At 42.9% G+C, this 16,431-nt stretch overlaps 1 protein-coding gene across 1 annotated transcript in view; it reads left to right on the forward strand.

Annotated features, from left to right (window-relative positions):
- The window catches only part of ARPP21 (cAMP regulated phosphoprotein 21), a 419,327-nt gene that overhangs the window by 244,332 nt on the left and 158,564 nt on the right, over positions 1–16,431 (forward strand). The window contains exon 14 of the mRNA XM_030203507.1: positions 11,602–11,765. Within this exon, the coding sequence (XP_030059367.1) occupies positions 11,602–11,765 (164 nt within the window). The remainder of the gene's footprint in view (positions 1–11,601; positions 11,766–16,431) is intronic.

The following is a 16,431-nucleotide window of genomic DNA, read 5'->3' on the forward strand; positions in this document are numbered from 1 at the left end:
GATAGCACATCACAAATTAAATCCGGAAAATCACATTGTGGAAAGTATATGAATTTATTTGCATTCTGCAGAGGGAAATAAGTATTTAATCCCTCTGGCAAACAAGACCTAATACTTGGTGGCAAAACCCTTGTTGGCAAGCACAGCGGTCAGACGTCTTCTGTAGTTGATGATGAGGTTTGCACACATGTCAGGAGGAATTTTGGTCCACTCCTCTTTGCAGATCATCTCTAAATCATTAAGAGTTCTGGGCTGTCGCTTGGCAACTCGCAGCTTCAGCTCCCTCCATAAGTTTTCAATGGGATTAAGGTCTGGTGACTGGCTAGGCCACTCCATGACCCTAATGTGCTTCTTCCTGAGCCACTCCTTTGTTGCCTTGGCTGTATGTTTTGGGTCATTGTCGTGCTGGAAGACCCAGCCATGACCCATTTTAAGGCCCTGGCGGAGGGAAGGAGGTTGTCACTCAGAATTGTACGGTACATGGCCCCATCCATTCTCCCATTGATGCGGTGAAGTAGTCCTGTGCCCTTAGCAGAGAAACACCCCCAAAACATAACATTTCCACCTCCATGCTTGACAGTGGGGACGGTGTTCTTTGGGTCATAGGCAGCATTTCTCTTCCTCCAAACACGGCGAGTTGAGTTCATGCCAAAGAGCTCAATTTTTGTCTCATCTGACCACAGCACCTTCTCCCAATCACTCTCGGCATCATCCAGGTGTTCACTGGCAAACTTCAGACGGGCCGTCACATGTGCCTTCCGGAGCAGGGGGACCTTGCGGGCACTGCAGGATTGCAATCCGTTATGTCGTAATGTGTTACCAATGGTTTTCGTGGTGACAGTGGTCCCAGCTGCCTTGAGATCATTGACAAGTTCCCCCCTTGTAGTTGTAGGCTGATTTCTAACCTTCCTCATGATCAAGGATACCCCACGAGGTGAGATTTTGCGTGGAGCCCCAGATCTTTGTCGATTGACAGTCATTTTGTACTTCTTCCATTTTCTTACTATGGCACCAACAGTTGTCTCCTTCTCGCCCAGCGTCTTACTGATGGTTTGTAGCCCATTCCAGCCTTGTGCAGGTGTATGATCTTGTCCCTGACATCCTTAGACAGCTCCTTGCTCTTGGCCATTTTGTAGAGGTTAGAGTCTGACTGATTCACTGAGTCTGTGGACAGGTGTCTTTCATACAGGTGACCATTGCCGACAGCTGTCTGTCATGCAGGTAACGAGTTGATTTGGAGCATCTACCTGGTCTGTAGGGGCCAGATCTCTTACTGGTTGGTGGGGGATCAAATACTTATTTCCCTCTGCAGAATGCAAATAAATTCATATACTTTCCACAATGTGATTTTCCGGATTTAATTTGTGATGTGCTATCTCTCACTGTTACCAATAACCTACCCTTCAATTATGGGCTGCTCATGTCTTTGTCAGTGGGCAAACTTACAAAATCAGCAAGGGATCAAATACTTATTTCCACCACTGTAGATCCCTTTTACCCGCTGTGGTAAAAGCAGTGGTGTAGCAAGGGCGGGGGGTGGGGGGTGGTCTGCCCTGGGTGTCAACGGGTGGGGGGGTTCTCTGGTAGAGAGTCCCTACCAGCTCCATCCACCCGGCAGCTGTGTGGTGCGGCGCCTCGAGTCTGCGCTGCTGTAAGAGAAAAATAATCGCCTCGTCGGCCCTTCCCTCACTCTGTCCCGCCCTCGAAGAAATAGGATGTTACATCAGAGGGCGGGATACAGTGAGGGAAGGGCCGACAAGATGATTTTCTTCTTTTACAACAGTGCAGAGTCGCGTGAGGCGCCGGGTGGACGGAGCTGGTAGACAGGTGGGGACTGGGTCGGGGGCGAGGGTGCCGTGTTACACCGGGGGGGGGTGCCGTGTTGCCGTGTCACGCTGTGGGGGGGAGGGTACGTGCAGCAGCGATCCGTCCTGGGTGGTAGTGAACCACAGAACGCCACTGGGTAAAAGGTGGCGTCAGTGCGAGGCAATCTCACATGCTGATGCCACCATGGGCCACCTTTTACTGCTGTTTAGTAAAAGGGTCCTTTTAATTCCCTGCTGTAAATCTGCTCCTGTTGCTATCCACCTTTTATGCTCCTAAATTTAGAAGTTAAGTGAAATTTTGAGTATAAAGTTAGGCACTTGGAGCCAGATTCTGAACACGGCATCTAGATTTAGGCACAGTATATAGAATATGCTTAGCTGATATCCTAGTGCCTAAAACTACATGCCTCCATTTACACACATTACATCACATATGACCACACCCATTTTGAACTGCACACTTTAGAATTTAGGCGCAGTTCTTTGCAGAATACACTTAGCGAGTTGTGCGCATAAATTCTAATTATTGCCAATTAGTGCGCATTGTTGATGATTAGAATCTGTTATTAACATTGATTAGCTTGTTAAGTCAATTAAGTTATACACATTGTTATGGAACACGCTTAGATTTCAGCATGGAATTCTATCCTGCTTATAATCGAACGAGAAAAACGCCCAAGTTCCGACCTAAATCGGGAGATGGACGTTTATCTCACAAAAACGAATAACACGGTATAATCGAAAGCCGAACTTGGACGTTTTGAACTGCACTCCATCTCGGAAGCGTACAAAGTTGACGGGGGCGTGTCAGAGGCGTGGTGAAGGCGGGACTGGGGCATGGTTGTCACCCGAACAGAGATGGGCGCCTTTCGCCGATAATGGAAAAAAAGTATGCGTTTGTAGCTAGAATTTAGGGCACTTTTCCTGGACCCTGTTTTTTCACAAATAAGGCCCCAAAAAGTGCCCTAAATGACCAGATTACCAGCAGAGGGAATCAGGGATGACCTCCCCTGACTCCCCCAGTGGTCACTAATCCCCTCCCACCACAAAAAATGATGTTTCACAACTTTTTATTTTCACCCTCAAATGTCATACCCACCTCCCTGGCAGCAGTATGCAGGTCCCTTGAGCAGTTGTTAGGGGGTGCAGTGGACTTCAGGCAGGTGGACCCAGGCCCATCCCCCCTACCTGTTACAATTGTGCTGCTTAATGCTTAGTCGTCCAACCCCCCCAAACCCACTGTACCCACATGTAGGTGCCCCCCTTCACCCCTTATGGCTATAGTAATGGTGTAGACTTGTGGGCAGTGGGTTTTGAGGGGGATTTGGGGGGCTCAACACACAAGGGAAGGGTGCTATGCACCTGGGAGCTCTTTTACCTTTTGTTTTGTTTTTGTAAAAGTGCCCCCTAGGCTGCCTGGTTGGTGTCCTGGCATGTGAGGTGGACCAGTGCACTACGAATCCTGGCCCCTCCCACAAACAAATGCCTTTGATTTATTCGTTTTTGAGCCGGGCGCTTTCATTTTCTATTATTGCTGAAAAGCAAAAACGCCCAGCTCACAAATTGTCGAATAAAACATGGACGTCTATTTTTTTCGAAAATACAGTTCGGTCCGCCCCTTCACGGACCTGTTCTCGGAGATAAACGCCCATGGAGATAGACGTTTTCGTTTGATTATGCCCCTCCACGTGTGCTATATAGAATCTGGCAGTTCTAGTAAATTTTCAAATAGACCAATTTATGATCATAACTTCTTTGATTATCAGACCCATTGTGTATATCTGGCTATATGTGTGTTATGGGAGTAGACAGTGTGGTGTCTTAGAACATATTTAATTACAGTATTGAATCTTGCTCTGTTTTATTGAAGGATGAGCTCCAGTAAAATTTCTTTTTTGTGGTTATGAAAAAACCTGTGTCTTTTCATTGCCTGTTGGAATCAAAGGTGCCATGCTGAGATGTGCTAGCTTTCAAGCAAATCATTCTGGAGGTAGAGCGTTATTGTTCGGGCTTAAAAAAAGACCTTCTAACAAGTTGAGCAGCAGAAAGAGGTTGAAGGACTGTTGTCATAACAGTGGTCACTGCAAATAATGAGCACTTTAATGTATGCAGTTTACTGAAGGATTGGAAGATCAGTTAATACAGGATAAAACAAAGCACATTTAGCTTTTACACGGTCAGCTCTAAATATCTTGTATTAATTATCAGGGCAATAGTCAGCAAGCCAATTAGCAGCAAAGTTTTCCAGATAAAAATTCTCAAGGTAATGTTAACCATATACTGACTACTACTACTACTTACTACTTATCATTTCTATAGCGCTACTAGACATAAACAGCACTGTACACTTGAACATGAAGAAACAGTCCCTGCTCGACAAAGCTTACAATCTAATTAGGACAGAGAAATACTTATTCAGATAAGTCTACCATGAACTATATCCATTTGTAGTTATGTGGCTAACTTGCTCTGACTAACTTTGAGAATACCCTAAAGTTAGAGCAGCAGGCTGAGAACCTGGGAATGAGATGTCCCAAAAATATATACAGGCAAATTCCCACATACAAGGATTGGCAAGAGAAGAGCTGAATATACACAAACATTCTAGAGCAGTGTGGTATGCAACAATATTTATTGTAGATCTAGAATCACACAACACAGCTGCGTTTTAGCCACTGTCTGCATGAGGGGTACAATGCAAACATTCAAAAGGACAGACAGACAATAATATATACATATTATAAAATATATAACTATTTACATATTACATACAAATAAGCATCAGTATGTCATACATAAGTAAATATAAATATGTTTATCAATGAATAAAAACTAAATAAAAAATTGCCTTAAATGAAAACATATATTAAAGGGTTTTTAGGTGCAGCCATACTGCCAAATTAACAACTTATGTTGATAACAATCTAGCAGAGCTTAATATTTAAATCATGGTTATATAAATTATATTTAAAAAGTTTAAAAGTTAAAAATATAAGTTGTTGCTACAAATCTTTTTAATAAAACAAATCTTTTAAATTATTAAATCCCTGACATATAATGTAATATGACTATTCAACCAACAGGTATTACTTTCTTGAGCACTTCAAAGTTAGTATATTTGTGGTGGGTTACACTATGGAAGATTATATATAAGAAAGTAGTACCAGGAGTTGTTAATTTGGTGGAGAAGGCAGGAGCTGGCATGTTTTGAGCACACATAAATACTCAAAGCCCAAGCAACGGCCCAGCGCATAACTTTGGTGTCAGCCTCAGCTAGAGAAGGAGGTAGAATATGAAATGACAGTCATAGGGGTGGAAGAAGAACTTCCAGTCACCATGGTGCATTGAGGGTGAAAAAGAAATGCCAGTCACCACAGAGGAGGTAGTAGAGGAAGTGAGAAATGCTCGTGGGGGGGGGGGGGGGGGGTGAAAAGAAAGAGGGAAGGAGGAAGATAAGGGCAAAATGTTTATACTTGGATAGCTTTACACTTGAGAATATTATATTTAGGTATATCATATTTCAATATTTATGTAGGATGTGATATTCAGCTTGTTGCACTAATCAACTGGACAGCTGTTCACAGCTGTGTGCTGAATTAACCCCAAATGTTCAATGCCAGGGTATGTCCAGCCTCAGCATTGAATATCCGGCTTATACAGCAACCCAGAAGTTAACCAGGCGCCGGCCAGTATTCAAACCAGTACCTGGTTAATGCAGTGGATGAAGTTAGGACAGCTGCAAAATTAGGGGCCCTTTTACAAAGGTGCACTGAAAAATGGCCTGCGATAGTGTAGACGCATGATTTCGGCGTTCGCAGAATCATTTTTCAGCGCAAATGTTAAAAATGCCTTTTGAAAAATTTTTTGACGAAAATGGACATGCAGCAATATGAAAATTGCCACGCGTTCATTTTGGGTCTGAGACCTTACCACCAGCCATTGACCTAGCGGTAAAGTCTCACACGGTAACCGGGCAGTAATGATCTACACATGTCAAATGCCACTTGGCTCGCATGTCCAATATGCCCATCCAAAAATAAAAAATTATTTTTCAGACGTACGTATTGGACCCACAGCAAAAATGAAATTACCGCAAGAGCCACATGGTAGATGGGCGGTGACTCCATTTTGGCGCACGTTGATGCTTACATGGCTTAGTAAAAGGGCCCTTCAACCAGTTAGCGTACTGAATATTGCAGTTAACCAGCTAAGTAGCGACTCCGTTCAGTAACACTACTACTACTACTACTACTACTTAACATTTCTAGAGCACTACTAGGGTTACGCAGCGCTGTACAAATTAACAAAGAAGGATGGTCCCTGCTCAAAGGAGCTTACAATCTAAAGGACGAAATGTCAAGTTGTGGCAATCTAAATTTCCTGAGTAGAGGTGTAGTGGTTAGGTGCCGAAAGCGACATTGAAGAGGTGGGCTTTGAGCAAGGACTTGAAGATAGGCAGGGAGGGAGCCTGGCGTATGGGCTCAGGGAGTTTGTTCCAAGCATGGGGTGAGGTGAGGCAGAAAGGGCGGAGCCTGGAGTTGGGAGTGGTGGAGAAAGGTACTGAAAGGAGGAATTTGTCTTGGGAGCAGAGGTTACCGGTAGGAACGTAAGGGGAGATGAGGGTAGAGAGGTAAGAAGGGGCTGCAGATCGAGTGCATTTGTAGGTTTGTAGGAGAAGCTTGAACTGTATGTGGTACCTGATCGGAAGCCAGTGAAGTGACTTGAGGAGAGGGGTGATATGAGTATATCGGTCGAGGCGGAAGATAAGATGTGCAGCAGAGTTCTGAACGGACTGAAGGAGGGATAGATGGCTAAGTGGGAGGCCAGTGAGGAGTAGGTTGCAGTAGTCAAGGCGAGAGGTAATGAGAGAGTGGATGAGAGTTCGGGTGGTGTGCTCAGAGAGGAAAGGGCGAATTTTGCTGATGTTATAGAGGAAGAAGCGACAGGTCTTGGCTATCTGCTGGATATGCACAGAGAAAGAGAGGGAGGAGTCGAAGATGACACCGAGGTTGCGGGCAGATGAGACGGGGATGATGAGGATGTTATCATCTGAGATAGAGAGTGGAGGGAGAGGAGAAGTGGGTTTGGGTGGGAAGACAATAAGTTCGGTCTTGGCCATGTTCAGTTTCAGGTGGCAGTTGGACATCCAGGCAGCAATGTCGGATAAGCAGGCCAATACTTTGGCCTGGGTTTCCGCAATGATGTCTGGTGTGGAGAGATAAAGCTGGGTGTTGTCAGCATAAAGATTATAGTGGAAACCATGCGATGAGATCAGGGAGCCCAGGGAAGAGGTGTAGATTGAAAAAAGAAGGGGTCCAAGGACAGATCCCCAAGGAACTCCAACAGAGAGCAGGATAGGGGTGGAGGACAATCCATGAGAGTGTACTCTGAAGGTACGATGGGAGAGATAAGAGAAGAACCAGGAGAGGACAGAGCCCTGGAACCCAAAAGAGGACAGTGTGTCAAGAAGTAAATTGTGATTGACAGTGTCAAAAGCGGCGGATAGGTCGAGGAGGATGAGGATGGAGTAGTGACCTTTGAATTTGGCAAGGAACAGGTCATTGCAGACTTTAGATAGTGCTGTTTCTGTCGAGTGTAGGGGGCGAAAGCCGGATTGAAGCGGATCAAGGATGGCATGAGAGGAGAGAAAATCAAGGCAACGGCTGTGAACGGCGCGTTCAAGTATCTTGGAGAGGAAGGGTACAAGGGAAATGGAGCGGTAGTTGGAGGGACAGGTAGGGTCAAGTGATGGTTTTTTGAGGAGTGGTGTGACTACAGCATGCTTGAAGATGTCAGGGACAGTTGCCATGGAGAGAGAGAGGTTGAGGATATGGCAGATTGTGGGGGTGACAGTAGGAGAGATGGTGTTAAGTAAGTTGGTAGGGATGGGGTCAGAAGAACAGGTGGTGCATTTCGAGGAGGAAAGAAGATGGGTGATTTCCTCTTCGGTGATATCAGGAAAAGAGGAGAAGGAGGCCTGGGTTGGTTGGTTAAGGGAGTGGGTTATAGGGTGGAGGAGATGGTTTGGTGGTGAATTCGAGGTTGATCTTCTGCACCTTGTCGCGGAAGTAGTCAGCCAGTGATTGAGGAGAGAGTGGGGGGGGGGGGGGGGAGCGGAGGGCACTTTGAGGAGGGAGTTAAGTGTGGCGAAGAGACGACGAGGGTTAGAGCTGAGGGAATTAGTCAATTGGGTGTAATAGTCCTGTTTGGCTATGTTATGGTATGTTATTAAAAACTTCTCTCTTGTTAATTCCCTCAGTTTGAGACTTGAACAGAGTTACCAGTAAAACAAACTTGAAACCGATCAAACATCATGAATTACAATAAATTGAAAACATCAATTAATCATTCATAATTTAGTAAACAAATGAGTTTTTAAAGCTTTAGAGAATGAATAATAGTTTCCTACTGAGCGTAATTCAACAGGAAGATTGTTCTGTAATCAATTACCCAAAAAGAAAAAAAGAGTGAGAAAATAGAGCTTTATATCTCATGTTTTTAGTTGAGGGAAAAGCTAATACTAAAAAATGACAATCCCTAGAGGTAGTTTTAGAATTTAACATTTGTATCAAATGGTGACTTCCTTTTGGACAGGTACCATCTAAAATTTTAAAAACCATCAATCTGGGCTTGTACTGGCAGCCAATGCAATGTTCTCAACACTCATGGTTTCCGAAATATCATCCTTGCAACTGAATGTTGTATCATTTGAATTTTGAATATCAGCTTAGACAGTAACCCTAGAAACAAAGAATTACCATAATCCAATAAAGTTAAAATCAATAATTGTACAATTATTCTAAAATGATCCTGTAAAAAATAAGGTGCAATAAACACAACAGTTTCAATTTAAAATAGGCTCTCTGGTATCACAACTGTTAACTATCGAGCAACAGCTCAACTGTTGATCTGTTGCTCGATAGTTAACGAAGCATCCATAACCATTCCCAAGACATTGGACACCCTCTCAACCTGGAGTCCCTTTATTGTTCAATATGAATTGCAGAATACCTAGTAAATTTAAAGCAAAACATAATATTTTAGTTTTTTCAACATTTAACTGACAAAAAATGACAAAACTTTGATTCTGTTTACCCATAATTTGTGACTGTATCAATAGAGATTTTGCCTAAACTTACAATATGACTTCACCTGGATTCACCAAGCATACTCATATAGAGATTGTACAGTAGTGGAGAGTTGGGGGAGCCTTGAAGAACTCCACAGTGAGGCACCCATGGAGATAAAAAAACAGATGTTCTTTAAAACCAGATACTGTCTGTTCTTTAAAAAAAAAAAAAGACTCAAACTACTTAAATACAGAGCTTAAAACACCAAAATTGGATAATGCATCTAAAAAATATATCATGGTTGACAGTATTGAAGGCAGCAGAGATGTCAAATTGCAGCAACACCATCTCTCCTCCACGGCACAAAATCTGCTTTACTTTCAAAGTTAAAAACAACAACGTCTCAGTACTGTGAGAAGGACAAAATCCATGTTCTGAGCTGTGCAACAGGCCATGTTTGTCCAAATAATCTGACAACTGGGATCCCACAACAAATTTGACTAAATTTGCAAGAAATGGAATATTTACAAATTTGACTAAATTTGCAAGAAATGGAATATTTACAATTGGTCTAAAATTAGAGACTTGCAATAAGTCACCATCAGATTGCTTGGGTATTGGAATCAAAACAATGTTCCCCAGATTCAGCGAGAACCACCCCAGATCTACAACAGAATTTGCAAAATTAGCAAGCTATCTTTAAGTAAATAAGAAGGTATAGTGTCTAACAGACCACCAGATCTCGACAACCTATTTATAAGGTTATATAAATAGGTATATTTATAAGATCTTCATAATCAGCACTTAAATTAGTCTGACAATTACTAAATTCCAAAATATTCTTAAAAGATTGATGAATGTTACCAACTTTAGAAGCACAATAAACTGTTAAAGCCTCAGCAGATGGTTGAACTGAGATAAAGATTTAGGAAGCTTCAAATTGTGTTGCATTAAACCAAATAGTTTCCACAAATTAGGTTGATGTATTCCCAATTTTCCAGTATTCTCTTTTTGAATAATATGCTCTTGTAGCCAATTTAAATTCTTTCTTATATACAATCAGAGCTTGTTTCCAGTGAACATTTCCTAATTCTACCTTAGATTTATGCCAGCTGTGTTCTAATCTGATATTTCCTTTTAAATTCCAATGACTCCATTGAGAGCCAAGGAGAAACTAGTTTTCTAGATGACTTAAATTTACCCTATGGAGCAATATCATTCAATACTTGCAATGTAGAAAATCTCCAATTAGACAGTAAAATTTCTGGATGACCCCCCAGACTCTTCCAACAGAGGGAGTACTTGAGACCAATAGTTCTTCACATCAATCCTTCCTCTACCAATTCTAAAAGGACTTTCTTTAACAGTAGATGTTGTAAATTTCAAAGTAAAATTGCAACAAAAGTGGTCAGACCAAATTTCTGGTTCCCAGTTACAAAGAGTTAACACTGAATATTGGCAGCCAGCCAACTCAGCAGGGATTATTCAGGTAGAAGACTCCTCTGCTCAGTTAAACTCCTTTGAATATTGACCCTGTATTTTATAATTAGTACGTATAATACAGTCTCGTTTATCCGACCTTCGCTAATCCGACCATCCAGCATATCTGACAGATCCCCCCGGCATTTATTTCTATTAAAAGTCTTTGTTTTAGAACAAGCACATCTACAGTAATTATGTTTTAGTGCCTTTGCTTATGCATTGTTTGAGGGGTTACCATTGTTTTCCATATTATCCAACTTTTCACTTCTCCGACAATGGGTTGGTCCCATTTACATCGGTTAATCGAGACTGTACTGTATTAATGTCTGTCTGTTTGAATGGTTCTTAGATTATATTGAGCCCCTGATGCAGGTGGAGGCCGAAATGTGGCTATCTTGGCTGATTCTAGATCTATAATAAACATTGCATTCCATGCTGCTTTGTATGGGCAGTTTGTATATATCCAGCTTCTCTCTTGCTGAGAACCAGGGAAGCCCAGTTCAAACCCATTGCAGCTCCTTGTGATCCTGAACAAGTCAATTAGATTGTAAGCTCTCTTAGGGAAATACTTAGTGCACCTGGATGTAACTCACCCTGAGTTACTACTAAGAAAGGTATGAGCTAAATGTAGAAATCCCTCTCCTCTTACTTTTTGTTCAGATCAACTTGGCCACCTAACTTCATCCACTAGTGCTAGACTAAAATCTTGATATGCTCAGGAATACCTCTGGACCCAGCTCTTTTTATCCATTTAGATTTTGTGTACCAGTGGGTTGTCTGGAAATATTGAGAAAAAAAGCAGCACTAGAGGCCTCTGGAGTTCAGATAGCAAATAACTCTTTTAAGTCCCGACACAGGCCTTGTTTCCGCATCTATACCTGCTTTAGAAATGCTAGTTAGTAGTAGTAGTATACCTGCATCAGGGGTCTATTAAATTAAATAAAAAAAAAATATATATATATATATATATATATATCATTATTGTATCAAAACCAAACTTCTGATGTGAATACGATATAGAGTGAAAGAATTATATGTTGACACAAAATATTAAATTGTTGGAAATTTTGCCAAGGATTAGGCAAGGGTAAGGGGTAATCAAAAGGCTTCATTTTTGTTAATGCAAAAGTTAGTAGGATAAATATGTTGACTATCAGCCCCCAGCAGTTATTTAATCTGGGGAAAATACAAAACGTTTTAATGATTATTCAACACTCTTGTAGGTCAACCATTTGTAAACCCTGATGGTACTCCAGCAATTTATAATCCTCCCAGTGGTCAGCAGCCAATAAGAAGTCATATAGTTGGACAATCTCAGCAGCAGCAGCAACAGCCACCTTCCATACAGCAACAGCAGCAACAACAGTCAACACACCTTGTCACACAGGTAAATGTTATACTTGCATCATAGTCAGGGCCTGCTGGCAGAAAAGTTAAACTTTTTTTTTCCTTTTTTTGTTTTGTTTTGTTTTTCACTTCATTTTTATTTCATTGGCTTTTAAGGACACTTCTTTAAATTAGATACATGGGGTCCTTTTACTAAGGTAGCAGCACACCTATGATGTGGCTGACAGGGATCCCAAGCCCCACCAGCCGAAAACTCTCAACAACTGCATACCTTGTAAATAGCAGATCGTCACCTGCAGCGATGAGCAACTGATTCATGCTGTGGGGCCAACATTAGCAGTGTGTACTAGTTGCTGCTCACTGCCAATGAAAATCTACTATTTAAAAGGTATGCGGGGGGGGGGGCAGGGATGTTTGAGAGACCATATGGCATGCAGGTGAGAGAAGATAAGACCATATCACTTGTGGGACAAGGCGGAGTTCTGCCCACCCATCTTGGGCCCAGGCCCACCCAAAATTGGGTGTCTGGCTACGCCCCTGAAGTTAGGTAAGGGATAAGTAAGGGGAGGCACAAAAGAAGGGAGGACCTATAGGAAGGCAGGTAAGACAGGAAGTCTGAGAGGTGAAGTGGGAAAGAAGTGACCTCTGGGAGCAAGAAGGGCAGTGCCTGCAATGTGCACTCACCATTTTAGCCTGCTGCTCCCACGGCTCTGCTGCTCCCTTCCAATTTGGCTTGCGAGGGCAGTGAGGATTCATAACGCTCACAGTACATCCTTCATTGATTGCTGGTCACCTTGTCAGGCAGCGAGACAGATGGTGAGTGCTTATTTCCAGTCCTCTGATTGCTGGCCGCCTTGTCATGCATCGAGCTGGGTTGTGAGTGCTTATTTCAGGCCTTCTGCTCCTCCGAAGGCAGCAGCTTCACAGCCCAGCTTTAGAATGTAGAGCACGGTCCACTCCTTTAAAAAAAATGGTTTCCTTCGGGCGTACCACGGTATTTTCCAACTTACAAAGTTTTAACTTGCTGATCCAGTTTTGGGCTATTTTTGAGCGGCTGTCTGGACCTGCCGCCATGGGTGGGGTTTTTTCTCACTTCACGTTGGAGCGTGTGCAAGGTGGAGTGGCTCCATTTTCCCTGTCACCATCAGTGGCGTTTTCCTCACTTAACACTTGGAGCGTGTGCAGGGCGGAGCGGGTCGATTTTCCTTTCAGACAGGATTCTTCGCCTGTCATTCTCCCTTGCTGTCCATGGGAACCAGTCATTCTCCCTTGCAGTCCTTGGGAATTTCCAGGTGTCGCCCGATTCCGGAGGGTGTCTGGTGGGGTCGGCATGGGGGGGGTCATTGTTTGCTGGATGCGGGCATGAATGAAGCACGGGTGAGCCACGGCAGGCATGGGTTCTGAGGCAGCACACATAGAGATGGAAGGGACAGTCTGGCCCAGTTGGGAAAGGAGTGGGCCTGCCACGATCGCAGTCGGCCAGGCTGTTTGGAAGTTAGAGGTTTCAGTCCAGCATGTGAACGGATTTGAGGGCACAATGGCGATTTACAAAAAAAAATAAAAAATTGGTTTTCATATGCATATGTATGTGTGATTTAAAGGGGAACAGTGGTGTGATTTTGAGGCTGAGCATGAAAGCATAAGGGCATTGTGGTCGGGACACAGCTACTACTGGATGGCGACAGGGAGAGCAGGGAACCAGCGGAGCCGACACCCCCCCCCAGTGGTGTGCACCCGGGGCGGACCGCCCCACCGCCCCCCCCCCCCTTCCTACGCCACTGGGTATGTCGAACTGGTCTGCAGGTGTACTGCTGCACCTTCACACTTTCAGTCTACCTTTTCCCTGACTTGTCATGGGGGACATGTAGCAAACCATATAGTTATTACTACCTTTCTGACTCATAACCAGTATATATATTATCTCATGTTTATTGTTGACAAACTGGAATTGATAACGAATGTGACTGCTGAGCAGACGGGATGGACCGTTCTGATCTTTATCTGCTGTCACTCACTACATTACTATACTGTGTTACTAGCATTCTGACTTATCGGGCATGGTACATCTACACATATTTTACATACCAACATATACAGCCTTGTTTGAATGGTGCCTGCAAGATGGTGCCAGAGCCGGCTAAAGAGTAGCCATGGCTGGGATCATGACAAATGACAGATGGCACCCTACACACTCATACACAACCAACAACTAGCCACTGAATAGCACTCAGATCATGCTACATCTTCCCAATGCAGCTGTGACATGCACGCGCTCACATCTAACTTTGGGCCCCAGTTCGGAACCTCGGTGTTTCATTGATCCAACGTGGTGCGCATATAACTAGCATAACTAGCTTCGCACTAGAAAACCTGTTGTAGTTAACTCGAATGTACATCAAGAAATCAGTGGTTAAACAACATTCAGTATGGAGTATTTAGGGCAGATGTCGACAATGCTTGGCGACAGGCGTGAGACTACTGACAAAGTGCTTTGGAAACATAATTCATGACAGCAGTTCTTACCTTTCTATCACTATAGAGTCTCCATTGGCTGTGATGTACAATTTGGTGTCACTTTAGATTCCCCAGCTAAGAATATACCTGACGTCTAGATATGATAACTACATCTACACTGTAGGTAGTCTTAGACATAATTGATTTACGTTGAATGCTACCACTACAATGGTAAAACCAGCACATAATTGAGGCTTGGTAGATTAATTGCATAAGCATAGGAGGTTGCAGTGTAGTAACAACACACATTAGGTTTACATGTACCGGCTTTCATGCTGGTTAAAGATCAAAGGGTGAAGCATCCATTTTCTCTATGGCACATCTTCTATCCAGCATTTTCCTATACAAAAGAGTGTTTTTCTTGCATTCACATCAAGAAAGCAGTGGTTAACCAGCATTCTTCAAGAAGTATTCATGGCAAGAATGATTAGCAAACTGGTTATTTGCATTTTGCTTGCATTTCGCTCAGGGTTGACAAAGGGCGTTAGGAACATAATTCATGGCAATAGTTCTCACTTTTTCTGGAGGGAGTTCCCCATTTGCATAAATTCTCGAACCTTTTTCAGTTCATTTCCTTATACTAAAAACATGCATTGCTAAGACAGCAAGGACTGTCACCACACAGGAGGTCGTCATTAGGCACATAATTGATACTAAGTAAGGTTATTATACCAACACAGCAGATTGCACAAACCTACGATCAGGCTGATCAATTATGGAAGAACTGCACATTCAAGTCCTCTATCGCAGTTGACTCACCAAGTTTCACTTGCACCATATGTGACCACCTTTCTTGTTTCTCACGAGACAATACGTTGGTGACGGCTCACTTTTATGGTCCCATTCACATCACAGGACGGATTGCCTCACCAGGGTATAGCATGTTTTTTGCATTGTGAATTTCTTTTGCATAGGATGTCGGTGGAACAAGTTTAGGGCACACATGGAGGGATTACACAAAGAAGTTATTACAGCATTCCTTCTCCAGGCAATAGTGGCTATAGTAATTTCGTCCACTTATTATGAATAAGACACAGGTATCAAAACTACTATCCTATCGTTCTAGACAGTGCAAGTGTGGTCCCACCTCCTTTATAGACTTAACGGCCCACTGCACTAGTATGTATCAGATGAGCATGGCCCATCACCATTAAAAGCTCCAGACTACCCAAACCACGGCAGCCGGACTTATTTTCGGCAGGTCAAGATTCGATAGCACAACACCTCTTCGAGAGAAACTTCACTGGCTCCCCATCAGAGAAAGAATTCATTTTAAAGTTCACACAATGATTTACAAGATATTACACGGAGAAGCCCCTACCTACATGAACAACCTTATCGACCTCCAATTTTTGCTTTTTGGGTAGCCAGCTTTGGAATGCTCTACCAAGATCCATCCGAGCAATCAATGCCTTTTGCCCTTCAGAAAAGCATTGAAGACACATCTCTTCAAGAAAGCCTACCCTAATGATTCAACTTAACTAAAGCCTGCCCACATGATTCTTACCGACGATTGTTATACATTGCCCATGTTTCCCATTATCCTTATTGCTGTCACATATCTATTCCTTTCCATTTCCCTGCGCCTACCTCCTAACGCTCTTTTCCTTCTGCACCCAATTCCTCCTATGTTCAATTTACTTATCCATTAACCCCATTAATATTACGTTTACTACAAATTGTATATTCTTCTTACGACTTTGTAATTCTTTATATTGTTACTATGTAAGCCGCATTGAGCCTACCGTGTGTGGGAAAGCACGTGGTACAAATGTAATAAATAAATAAATTATGGAATGTGAAACCACTCTGTATGACAGGACAGCACTGCTCAAGTTTAAGGTGCATTACAGATGTCAGATCAAGCGTTGCTTATGTTTCAGATACATTATAGAGGTCAAATCTAGCGCTGCTCACGTATAAGATCAAATGCATTGCAGAGAGAACAGATGAAGAAGCCGTATGTCTCTAGTCTTTTCATCAGGTAATGTTCAACTTCAAATGCATTGCAAGAGAACAGGTTAAGGAGCAGCATTTCTCTAGTTTTTTCATCAGGTAATGTTCAACTCCAACTGTCAGATACTCTTCACATATTAGAACTAGCTTAATAGCTGGAATTATAGGTATGAACTTTGGCTGTAGGAGATATATATATATGTTTCTCTTCCTCTATTAGGAACTGATGAATGGAC

The sequence above is a fragment of the Microcaecilia unicolor genome, chromosome 1, assembly GCF_901765095.1.
Source record: "Microcaecilia unicolor chromosome 1, aMicUni1.1, whole genome shotgun sequence".
NCBI lineage: Eukaryota > Metazoa > Chordata > Amphibia > Gymnophiona > Siphonopidae > Microcaecilia > Microcaecilia unicolor.